Genomic DNA, 12,138 nt, shown 5'->3' with positions numbered 1-12,138 from the left:
GATGTCTGGGACTTCAGATTTAAGCTCCCCTGTGATACTTTTTTTTTTTTTAATTATTTTTATTTTTTTTTGAGATGGCGTTTCCCTCTTGTTGCCCAGACTGGAGTACAATGATGCGATCTCAGCTCACTGCAACCTCTGCCTCAGGGGTTCAAGTGATTCTCCTGTCTCAACCTCCTCAGTAGCTGGGACTACAGGCGCCTGCCACCATGCCTAGCCAATTTTTGTATTTTTAGTGGAGACAGGGTTTCACCACGTTGGCCAGGCTGGTCTCGAACTCCTGACCTCAGGTGATCTGCCCGCCTTGGCCTCCCAAAGTGCTGGGATTACAGGCGTGAGCCACCATGCCCAGCCTCCCAGGTGATTCTAATATGCAGCCAAGATTCAGACCCACTGTCAAAGTTTCCTTCTCTTAATTGTGAAATGGCCTTAATTGCCAGAAACAGATGTTGCTGACTGATTCAACATAGGAGTTTTTATCTGTAGGCTTGTTCTTGGATACCTTGGGATCTGAAAATGATAAGCAGATCCAAAAGCTGATTATTAACCACTAAAAGGATTAGTTATTTAACACCTGTCTTAAAGTGGCTTTTAAGCTGAAAATCTCTTTGCTTTTAATTTTTTCAAATGTTTGATTTTTGTTTTGTTTTTACTCAAAAGACCTTTTGTTTCGAGTAACAAGGGTAAATTTCAAGTTAATGAGAAAATTCAAGGGAAATCTTGATGTAACTGGTCCAAAAAGCTAAAATCCAAACAAACCTGAGCTCATATCAATAATTAAGCATTAGCTTGGGCAACATGGTGAAACCCTGTCTCTACAAAAAGTACACAAATTAGCCAGGTGTAGTAGTACGTGCCTGTAGTCACAGCTACTTGGGAGGCTGAGGTGGGTGGATCGCTTGAACCTGGGAGGTTGAGGCTGTAGTGAACTGAGATTGTACCACTGTACTCTAGCCTGGGTGACAAAGCCCTGTCTCAAAAAAAAAAAAAAAAAAGCATTTAAGTGAGTTTATTGAGTTTAGTACATTCTTTTCAGAATCATGAATATTTCACACCTCAAAAGTTGGCTAATTACAGATGTGGAAATGTTGTGCCTCATTAAAGTTTCAATCTTTCATATTCTTGCCACAGACGTTAGAAATTATTTAAATGCTCTAGTAAATTTGAGTTGGTTTGTGTTGGTTCTTAAAAATTAAATAATATTGTACAATGGCTGTGCAACAAGAGATCCGGTTTGCAGGTTAGTTCAGTTAGATTCTATATGACAAAAAGAGGAAAGATAAAATATGTTAGAACAGGATCAAGGTAGAAAATGGAAAAAGTCCGAGTCAAAATACAGGCTTAATTATTGCAGGTTTCCAGAAGGTGGCCAAGTGTCTAGATTAGCCCTTTTCCACCCAGGTTGGGTTCCACAAGACAATTAAGTCCTAATGCCCGCTGGCATCTCTTGTATGAAATGATTGAATTTCTCTTCTGCATCCAGAATGAGGCTGGCTACGTACCATCCTTGGGAGCCCTGAAAAAATAGTTACTCAAATAATCAAATAATTTTTTCCAGGGATTAATTCTGTCATGGAACCCCAGTTGAGAAAGTCTGGCTGTTTTAGGTACTAATTTGACATCTGGGATGATGCGGTAGTTTTTGAGGTGCATGTCCTCAGGAAAGAAAACATAAAAGAGCCTATTGTGGCCGGGCGCAGTGGCTCACACCTGTAATCCCAGCACTTTGGGAGGCCGAGGCGGGCGGATCACCTGAGGTCATGAGTTCGAGACTATGCTGGCCAACATAGTTAAACCCCAATTCTCCTTAAAAAAAAAAAAAAAAAAAAATTAGCTGGGTGTGGTGGTATACATCTGTAATCCCAGCTACTCCGGAGGCTGAGGTGGGGGAATCGCTTGAACCTGAGAGGCGGAGGTTGCAGTGAGCTGAGATTGTGCCACCACACTCCAGGCTGGGTGACAGAGCGAGACTCCATCTCAAAAAACAAACAAACAAACAAAAAAACCTATTACCAAGAAATTAAAAAGAATAATTTATTCATTTATTAGAATGGTTATTAATAAAACATACCCAGTTTTGTATAAATCCCAGCAATGATTTTCTGAACATTTTAATATGTATCCTTACAGACTTTTGTCTATGTACATAAACATGTGAATAGTGTTTATTTCAAAGAATTGGGTCATGCTTTTCATTTAGTTCAGGTTTTTTCCATGAAATGTTACTGTTACGGATGTTCCTCTGGGTAATTACACATGGATCTGCCCCTTTATAATGATTACTTTATTCTGTAGTCTGGTTGTTGCAAAATATATTTTGCTGTTCTTCCGTTAATGGATGTCTGAGTCATCTCCAGTTCCTTACTATTACAAGCAGTGCCATAACAAACATCTTTGTTCAAAAAATTATTGAAAAAAAAGATGTACATATTACATATTCTAGAAGTGGAATCATTGGGTCAGGATGGGTACCTTTTTTGTTTTTGTTTTATGTAAAATCACAAATATATTTAAAAGTAGGGAATAGCATAATTGTCTTAGGCAGGGTTCTCTAAAGAAACAAACCAATAGGATGTATAGAGATCTAGAGGAAGAGATGGATTATGAGAATTGCCCCAGGTGATTCTAGAGACTGGCAAGTCCCATGCAAGCTGGAGAACCAGGAATGCTTGTGGTGTGATTTGGTCTGAGTCCAAAGGCCTGAGAACCAGGGATGCTGTTGGGGTAAGTCCTGAAGCCTGAAGGTCCAAGACCCAGGAACTCTGATGTCCAAGGAGATGATGAATTTCCCAGTTCAAAAAAAGAAAATTCACTCTTCCTTGGCCTTTTTGTTCTCTTGGTATCCTCAATGGATTGCATGATGCCACCTGCATTGGTGAGGGTGGTCTTCTTTACTCAGACTGTTGATTCAGATGCTAATCTCATCCAGAAACACCCTCACAGACATACCCAGAAGTAACGTTTTATTATCTTTCTGGCCTTCCTTAGCCCAGTCAAGCTGACACATAAAATTAACCATCAGAATAATAAACCCCCATCTACCCCATATCCACTTTGGTAATTATCATTGCATGGCCAATTTTGTTCCCCTTTGCCCCCACCCACTCCTTTACACCGCAATGCTGGGTTTATTACAAAGCAAAGACGTACCATTTTATCCACAGATATTTCAGTGTGTATCTTTAAAAGTTAAGGACACTTGGCTGGGCACGGTATCTCATGCCTGTAATCCCAGAACTTTGGGAGGCCAAGGCAGGTGGATCGTTTGAGGCTAGGAGTTCAAGACCAGCCTGGCCAACATGGTGAAACCCTGTCTCTACTAAAATTACAAAAATTAATTGGGTGTGGTGGCGCATGCCTGTAATCCCAGCTATGTTGGAAGGCTGAGGGAGGCACGAGAATCGCTTGAATCCAGGAGGTGGAGGTTGCAATGAGTTGAGATCATGCCACTGCACTCCAGCCTGGGCGACAGAGCGAGACCGTCTCAAAAAAAAAAAAAAAAAAAAAAAAAAAGAAAAAGGTTAAAGACACTTATAAAACATAGGCATGGTTACATTATCATACCTAAAAATGAACAGTTTTTAGGTTTTACATTATCATACCTAAAAATTAACAATTTCTCAGTGTCAGTGCTCAAATTTTCCCAATTGTCTTTCCTTTTTTTTTTTTTTTTTTTGACAGAGTCTCACTCTGGTGCCTAGGCTGGAGTTTACTGGCACAACCTCTGCCTCCCAGGTTCAAGTGATTCTCCTGCCTCAGCCTCCCAAGTACCTGGGACTACAGGCGCCTGCCACCACAACTGGCTAATTTTTGTATTTTTGTAGAGACAGGGTTTCACCATGTTGGCCAGGCTGGTCTCGAACTCCTGACCTTAAGTGATCCACCCGCCTCAGCCTCCCAAAGTGCTGGGATTACAGGTGTGAGCCACTGTACCCAACCTCATATGTTTTTTAGTGGATTTGTTTGAATCACGATCCAAACAAAGTCTGCATGTTGCATTTAGTTGATATGACTCTTAAGTCTTTTTTATTATATAGGTTTCCCCTTTGCTTATTTTTTCATTTCCTTATGATTTAGTTGTTGAGATAGAATCAAGTAGAGACTGAGTATAATTGTATAAGGTTTATCGGTGTGGATCTTAAGCAGTGACTACATTGGAAAATGAAAAAAAATAATTTTTCTGCTGAAGTACAGCATCCTTGCACCTGTCTTTCAGCACGATGAATGCATATATATTCCACTGTCTTTTTTTTTTTTTTTTTTAAATAGGTCTGACTGTGTCACCCAGACTGGAGTACAGTGGCGCGATCTTGGTTCACTGCAACCTCTGCCTTCTGGGTTCAAGTGATACTCCTGTCTCAGCCTCCCAAGTAGCTGGGATTACAGGCATGGGCCACTACCACCTGGGTACTTTTTGTATTTTTAGTAGAGACAGGTTTTCACCATGTTGGCCAGGCTGGTGTCGAACTCCTGACCTCAAATGATCCACCCACTTTGGTGTCCCAAAGTTCTGGGATTACAGGTGTGAGCCACTGCACCTGGCCTCTATTCCATTGTCTTGATTCATTCATTTGTGGCCTTATAACATCTGTCTTTCAGGAGAAACAGCACAGGTGACCGTGAGAAGGCTCTGCAGATCATGCTCCAGGTTCTGCAGAGCTGTGATCACCCAGGCCCCGACATGTTCTGCCTGTGTGGGAGGATCTACAAGGACATCTTCTTGGATTCAGACTGCAAAGATGACACCAGCCGAGACAGCGCCATTGAGTGGTAAACCCTTAGCCTGAGTTATCAGCACATGCATCTCTTCAAGGAACAGAATCACATAGGCTGAGGATGTGCATCTCTTCCTTATGTATATGTCTGTCTGCTGGCAGTGAGCAACTATTTGTAGTAAATGTGGTCTGGGAATTTCCAGATTCCCTTTTTGAGAGAAAACCATGAGAAACAGGGTTTTCTACTGGTCACACTCTTCCCACAGGTACACTTGTTTAAGGGCCAAGGAGGCCCAGCACACTCCTTCCGAGCTCCCACTTCCAGAACCTTGTCCCCCACCACCAGGGCATCATCTTCCCCAGTGATCTGTTCATTCATTCACTTATTTGTTCATTTATTTAACAATGTTCAGTGATGGCTTACTGTGTGCCAGAAACTTTTCTAGGTGGTAGGGATACAGACACAACAGACATGAATCCTGCCCTTGGGGGCCTTGCCTTGCTGGTGAGGGAAGTTAAAGAAAGCGACACATGTAGGATGTCATGTGAGGGCTATGGGGAAAAGTTAAGCAGGGAAGGGGATAAAGGAGGGCTCTGAAGGGTGGGCTGCAATTTTAAATAGGGTGGTCAGTGAAGGTGCCTAAAGGTAGGAAAGTGATAAGGGAGTGAACTTCACAGATAACTGGAGAAAATGTTCTTGGCGGAGGGAACAGCAAGGGCAGAGACTCTGAGGATGAAGCATGCCAGGCACACTCCAGGATGGTCAGCAGTAAGCAAGGGATGGGTGGAGAGCAACATGAAACAGGAAGGGGGCAAGACCTTCTTGCTCTGAGTGAGAAGGAACATCAAATGGAGGGTTTGAGCAGAGGAGTGACAAGATCGGACATGCATTTTAACAGGAGTACTCACTGTTATGCAAAGAATATATTTTAGGGGGTGTATCAGCTGTCACTTGCCGCATAACCCAAAACTTAGCAGCTTCAAACAGCAATGATTATGATTTTTCATGATTCTGTGGCTTCGCCAGGCACTTCTTCTGCTGGCTTCACCTGGGCTCACTTCTAAAACTGAAGTCAGCTGTAGGGTCAGGTGTGGCTGGAAGATCCAAATGACCCTGTACACATTTGGCCACTGGTGTTGGCTACTGATGGTGTGCCTCAGCTCTCCACTATGTGGTTCTAATCCTGGTAGACCAGCTTTCTTACCTGGTATGCAGAACTCTAAGAGAGTGAACAAGGGAGCAGCAAAGCCTCTAGAGGCTTAGGTTTGGGAACTCACACGTGGTTAACTTCTGCCACATGCTATTGGTCAAAGCAAATCACATGGCCCGCCCACATTCAAAAGGATGGAGGAATATGCTCCACCTCTGGCTAGGAGGAATAGCAAAGTTGCATTGCAGAGGTGCATGCATATTGCAATGGGAGGAATTTGTGGCCATTAAACAGTCTATCACAGGGACAAGGACAGAAGCAGGGAACAGGAGAATATAGCAGTAATTCAGGGGAGAGCTGGTGGTGGCTTGAGCCAGGGTGGTGGGGATAAAAATGTTGAGAAGTTGGATGCAGGATATATTCTGAAGGTGGAACCAACAGGCCCACATCATTCATTTCCATCATAAGAGCTCTTGACATTGCTGTTCTGCTTTCATTCATTTCTAACTGCTTCCTCTCTCTTTCTCTCTCTCTCTTCCTTTCATACACACAGGAGGCTCTGTCCTCCCCACCTTCTCTCCATCTGCACTTACTTCTCTGGCAATCCCAGCCATTCTCACACCTAGGGACCCTTAGCTGGAACTCTCCAGCCCAACATCCTAAGTGATGGCCTTACACCTCCCCCCTTTGCCCACCTGTTCTACCTCAAGATGATGCTGGTATTTCAGACTCAACATTTTGAAGGCTGAAGTCATTTACTCTTCTCCACAAGGTATGGCTTTCAATGTCTTGCTTTCTTACTACTATTCTCTACCCTCCTAGGTGTAAACTTTTGGTCAGTGTTCGATACATTTTACTCACTTACCTCCCCGTCCAGTCAGGCCCCATTTGCAGCGCTTCTGCAAGCCTTCTTTCACTGCTTGCCAATCCTTTCCCATCACCACTGCCTCCAGTCACTGCCATTTTTTTTTAACTTTCTTGCCAGGAATGTTCTAACAGTACCCAAGTAGACTCCCTGCTTGCTGTCTGTTCAGTCTATCCTTCACAGATTTATAACTTATTCTTCCTAAAGCTCAACAACCCACCATGGCTCCCTGCTCCCTACTACGTAAAAATTCAGACTCTCAGATCACCATTCTAGGTGTCCTGAACACTTTCTCCAACCTACCTCTAGCCCTGTTTCCCACTACCTGGTGTGTGTCCAACTAAACTGTAGTTCCTAAGGAGTTTTCCAGACTACTGTCTCTGTTGCTGCTGTTTTCTATGCTGAGGGTTCCCTTTCCAAATCACTGCTGTTTCATTTCTCTTGCCTTTTTTTTTTTTTTTGAGACTGAGTCTCGCTCTGTCACCCAGGCTGGAGTGCCATGGTGTGATCTCAGCTCACTGCAACCTCCGCCTCCCTGGTTCAAGCAATTCCCTTGCCTCAGCCTCCTGAGTAGCTGGGATTATAGGCACATGCCACCACGCCTGGCAAATTTTTTTGTATTTTTAATAGAGACGGGTTTCACCATGTTGGCCAGACTGGTCTCGAACTCCTGACCTCAGGCAATCCACCTGCCTTGGCTTCTCAAACTGCTGGGATTATTTCTCTTTATTTTTATGCCATGTCTCAAGTATCTAGGTGAGATGGCCCTATATGTCTTTTGTGAGTTCCTCTACACTTGAATTTGTGTGATTTTAAGATACCACATTCTTGCTTCTGTTGTTACTAATTATGTGTAGATCTTATTCCCTTCCACCCTAGTGTACGTTCTTGGAACATAATGACCTCATCTTCTTTTTTTAAATGTCCTGTAGTTCCTAATGCACCGTGTGGTGGAGAGGAGTCACTCAGGGTATCGAAGGGAAGTTAATGTTTGGTAAAGCCAAAACAGAAAGCTGTGTTCCCACTATGGTGGTTGGGAATTCAGTCCCCAGGTCAGAAAATCACTGCCTTTGGCTCCTTCAAGAAAGTCCTAGGAGCTTTTCTCCAGTGGCTTCAGAAGGTAGTGGCGGTAGGTGCAGAAGCAAATGAAGCTTCGTCTTCTGCTCAGGGCGTGGTGGCTGTGGATAAGATCTATCCTGGATATCATCTAACCCACCCTCTCCAGTGCGGACATGGAGCATATGGCTCAGGGAGGTGGGGAGCTGGTCCAAGATCACAGGGCTGGTTAGTGGTGAATCTGGGACTACAATCCTGCCTGGAGTTCAGATCTTCTCTGCCCCAAAGTTGGGCCTGCTTGACTTCCGGAGAAGCAACCCTCTCGGCCCTCTTCTCAGTATAACTTTTCATAGTAGAAGAAAATAAAACAGTCACATCTAGAAGGAGGTAGAATTTAAAATTCTCAAAACACACAGGAAAAAAAAGGTTGAATTTTGTTGACTAAGGTAGGAAGGACTTCCTCGGTGTCCTCTGATCTGTCTGAGGCTATTTGTATTATGCCTCAGAATTGATAAAGCCATATTTTAACTGATTTTAATGATAACTTCTCCTTTGAAGAATTAATATTTTGTTGTTGAAATCTCTTGCTGTCACATGAGTGACAAAATTACTACTAGCAAGTCTTTGGTATAAACTGTGCCACTTAAAGACACTTGTGTTGTTACTTCATTAATTGAGTTCTTTTTTCCTGCCTATAATTTTCATACTTGTTCATAGAACAGAAATGAACTTATTATGTATAGAAAAGGGTAAAGAAGAGAGTGAACTTGTCACTGTTAACCTTTTGGTATAAAAATACGATTCCCAATTTTGTATCCTGTTCCTTATCCTGATAGAGTAGATCGCTGTCACTGGCCTTACTTTGCCACTGCTCCTGTAGTTATTTGGGATCCAGGATTTTGGCAATACTGCTTCCTGCAGGAGAAAACAACTCCATATTGTTAAAAGCAAACAGCTTGCAGAGAAATGGCCTACCATTGATGCCATTTCGATGTAATAAAAAAATACTCAATGCATAATTAGAATCCAACTTTAGAAACAAGGTTTAGGTGGGCAGCGTGGCTCATGCCTGTAATCCCAGCTACTTGGGATGCTGAGGTGGGAGGATCGCTTGAGCCCAGGGGTTCAAGGCTGCAGCTATAATCGTGCCACTGCACTCCAGCCTGGGTGACAGAGTGAGACCCTGTGTTTAAAAAAAATGAAAAAAAAAAAATTAACTGGGCATGATGGCACAAACCTGTGGTCCTAGCTGCTTGGGAGGCTGAGGTGGAGGGATTGCTTGGGTCCAGGAGTTCCAGGCTGCAGTGAACTATGATTACACCTCTGCACTCCGGACATCAAATTGTGGTGATCTTCTGGGAGTAGGATTAGAATTGAGTTTAAATTTCTTTTGTGTACTTCGTGATGATTTCCCTATTTTATACAATCAGTGAGGCTTTTATAATAATCTTATTAACAAAAAAAAAAACCTCCCTGGTGTAAGTTACTGTGTTGCTATTATGACTTTTTTTTTTGTTTTGAGGCCGACTCTCGCTCTGTCACCCAGACTGGAGTGCAGTGGTGCGAACTTGGCTTGCTGCAGCTTCCACCTCCCAGGTTCAAGCGAATTCTCCTGCCTCAGCCTCCCGAGTAGCTGGGATTACAGGCATGCACCACCACAGCTGATTTTTGTATTTTTTTTGTAGAGATGGGGTTTCACCATGTTGGCCAGGCTGGCCTTAAACTCCTGGCCTCAAGCGATCCACCTGCCTCGGCCTCCCAGAGTGCTGGGATTACAGGCATGAGCCATGGCGCCTGGCCTATTACGACATTTTTGAAGTTACTAGAGAGCTGCATGTGGCTGTTTGTGAAGGTGGTGGTGGGAGGCAAGGGGAATAGGCAACAACAAACTTAAAGAAAGAAAACTTTTCATGAGAAAGTTGGTTTATACCATTATTTAAACATTTTTTGTTGTAATATAATCAGACTTTGGTGGTTCTGTAATTATAGGTATCGCAAAGGGTTTGAACTCCAGTCATCTCTCTATTCGGGAATTAATCTTGCAGTTTTGCTGATAGTTGCTGGACAACAATTTGAAACTTCCTTGGAACTAAGGAAAATAGGTAAAGCTGTTTATTACTGCAGATGTTGATGCTTTGATTATACAAGTTTGGCATTAAAAATTATGTTGAAATAACTAGCATTATGTCACTATATTTCTGTTCTTTTTTTGAGACAGAGTCTTGCTCAGTTGCCCAGGCTGGAGTGTAGTGGTGTGGTCTTGGCTCACTGCAACCTCCACCTCCTGGGTTCAAGCAATTCTCCTGCCTCAGCCTCCCGAGTAACTGGGATTGCAGGTGCCCACCACCATACCCAGCTAATTTTTTTTTTTTTTTTTTTGTATTTTTAGTAGAGATGGGATTTCACCATGTTGGCCAGGCTGGTCTCGAACTCTGGACCTCAAGTGATCCGCCTGCCTCAGCATCCCAAAGTGCTGGGATTACAGGCATGAGCCACCGTGCCCATCCTACTAGCATTATATTTCAAAAGTAACAGTTACTTTTCCTACAACGCACTTGAGACAGCAGCCAAAATAAAATACCTGCTTATCCTCAATATGACAGAAACTAAGAAAGAGTTTTCTATCTAAAATTCAAATTCTTAAGGTGTCCGGCTGAACAGTTTGTTGGGAAGAAAAGGGAGTTTGGAGAAAATGAACAATTACTGGGATGTGGGTCAGTTCTTGAGCGTCAGCATGCTGGCCAGTGATGTCGGGAAAGCCGTCCAGGCAGCAGAGAGGTTGTTCAAACTGAAACCTCCAGTCTGGTGAGTTGTGTCTGTGTGTTGTCATCAGCCATCTCAACACATGACCTTGTTCTGAAATGTCTTCCTCAGGGAAAAAAACGTGGAAGTGCAAAAACAGTAATAATCACTATGTTTCTCCTTCTGACTTTTCATTAAAGCAAAGTTAGCACAGACACAACTGCTCTGAGAATTCCCTTGCTTTTATGTGAAGGGAGGGAAAGACAGATCCACACAGAATATATCCCTGCCTGCTCCATCCCTGAGATTAGGCCTTCTATCCTATTATAATTTCTGCAGGTTGTCTAGGTCCTTAAGAGCAAAATACTCTTGGCTACTAGTATGTATTATGCATTTGTGAGAAAGCATATAATAAAGTGAAAAAAGCACACCAAGAAAATGTTTATCACAAATGAAAACTGGAACTAAAAGTACAATAATAGGGTGTGGTAAATAAAACGGTGGCACAGCAACAGCCTTACACAGCCATTTAAATGTGCGGGAAATGTTTGGAGACGTGGAAGTGTGTTCGTGGTTTGTTGTAGAATAAGAAAAGCCAGCTCCTGGGTAGATTTTCCTGTATCAGTGGTTCTCAAATTTTATTGTGCGTCAGAATCAACCTATGTTGATTAACACACAGACTGGACATAGTGGCTTATACCTGTAATCCCGGCACTCTGGGAGGCCGAGGTGGGAGGATTGCTTGAGCCTAGTAGCTTGAGACCAGTCTGGCTAATAGAGTGAGATCCAGTCTCTACCAAAAAAAAAAAAAAAAAATAGCCAGGCATGGTGACACACGCCTGTGGTCCCAGCTACTCGGGAAGGCTGCGGTAAGGTCAAGGCTGCAGCGAGCTGTGATTGCATGACTGCAGTCCAGCCTGGGTGACAGAGTGAGACCCTCTCTCAAAAGTAAATAGGTAAAATAAAGAAATAAAACACAGATTGCTGGGCCCACTCTCAGGATTTCTGGCTCGGTAGGTCTGGGGTAGAGCCTGAGAATTTGCACTTAAAAATTCTAAGCTGCTGCTGCTGCTCTGGTGACCACACCTTGAGAACCGTTGTTCTATATGATCTTGTTTTAATTAAAAATATGTGTTTGGCATGTGACTTGTAGGGAAAGGCCCAGGTGGGGTGGGCGGTATCAGATTTCCCCGTAGACATGAAGCTCCGTTAGAATCGTGGTTATCTTATTGATTGCTATAGTCTCATAATAAATGCTCAATAGTTACTTGTATAATCAATAAATGGTGAATGATTTTCTTCAGAATATTGACAGTGGTTGTGTCAGGGAGATAGCCTTATAAGGATTTTTATTCTGTGTTTTTTTTTTTTCTTACTTTTGTTTTCTGGTTTTTCTTACCTTTGTCTTCTGATTTTTCTTAAATGCATATGGATTATTTTTATAACTTTAAAAAACATACTTTTAGGCCGGGCACGGTGGCTCAAGCCTGTAATCCCAGCACTTTGGGAGGCTGAGACGGGCGGATCACGAGGTCAGGAGATCGAGACCATCCTGGCTAACACGGTGAAACCCCGTCTCTACTAAAAAAATACAAAAAACTAGCCGGGC

General features: G+C 43.0%; 1 protein-coding gene across 1 annotated transcript in view; it reads left to right on the top strand.

Moving 5' to 3' along the window:
* The window catches only part of MAP3K15 (mitogen-activated protein kinase kinase kinase 15), a 148,192-nt gene that overhangs the window by 77,442 nt on the left and 58,612 nt on the right, over positions 1 to 12,138 (top strand). Inside the window, exons 7-9 of the mRNA XM_025372149.1 lie at positions 4,600 to 4,770; positions 9,777 to 9,889; positions 10,433 to 10,592. Coding sequence (XP_025227934.1) covers positions 4,600 to 4,770; positions 9,777 to 9,889; positions 10,433 to 10,592 — 444 coding nt within the window. The remainder of the gene's footprint in view (positions 1 to 4,599; positions 4,771 to 9,776; positions 9,890 to 10,432; positions 10,593 to 12,138) is intronic.

Source organism: Theropithecus gelada, chromosome X (genome assembly GCF_003255815.1).
Source record: "Theropithecus gelada isolate Dixy chromosome X, Tgel_1.0, whole genome shotgun sequence".
NCBI classification, from domain to species: Eukaryota; Metazoa; Chordata; class Mammalia; order Primates; family Cercopithecidae; genus Theropithecus; species Theropithecus gelada.
The sequence above is the reverse complement of the archived record's forward strand: the minus strand, read 5'-3'. Positions and strand labels throughout refer to the sequence as shown.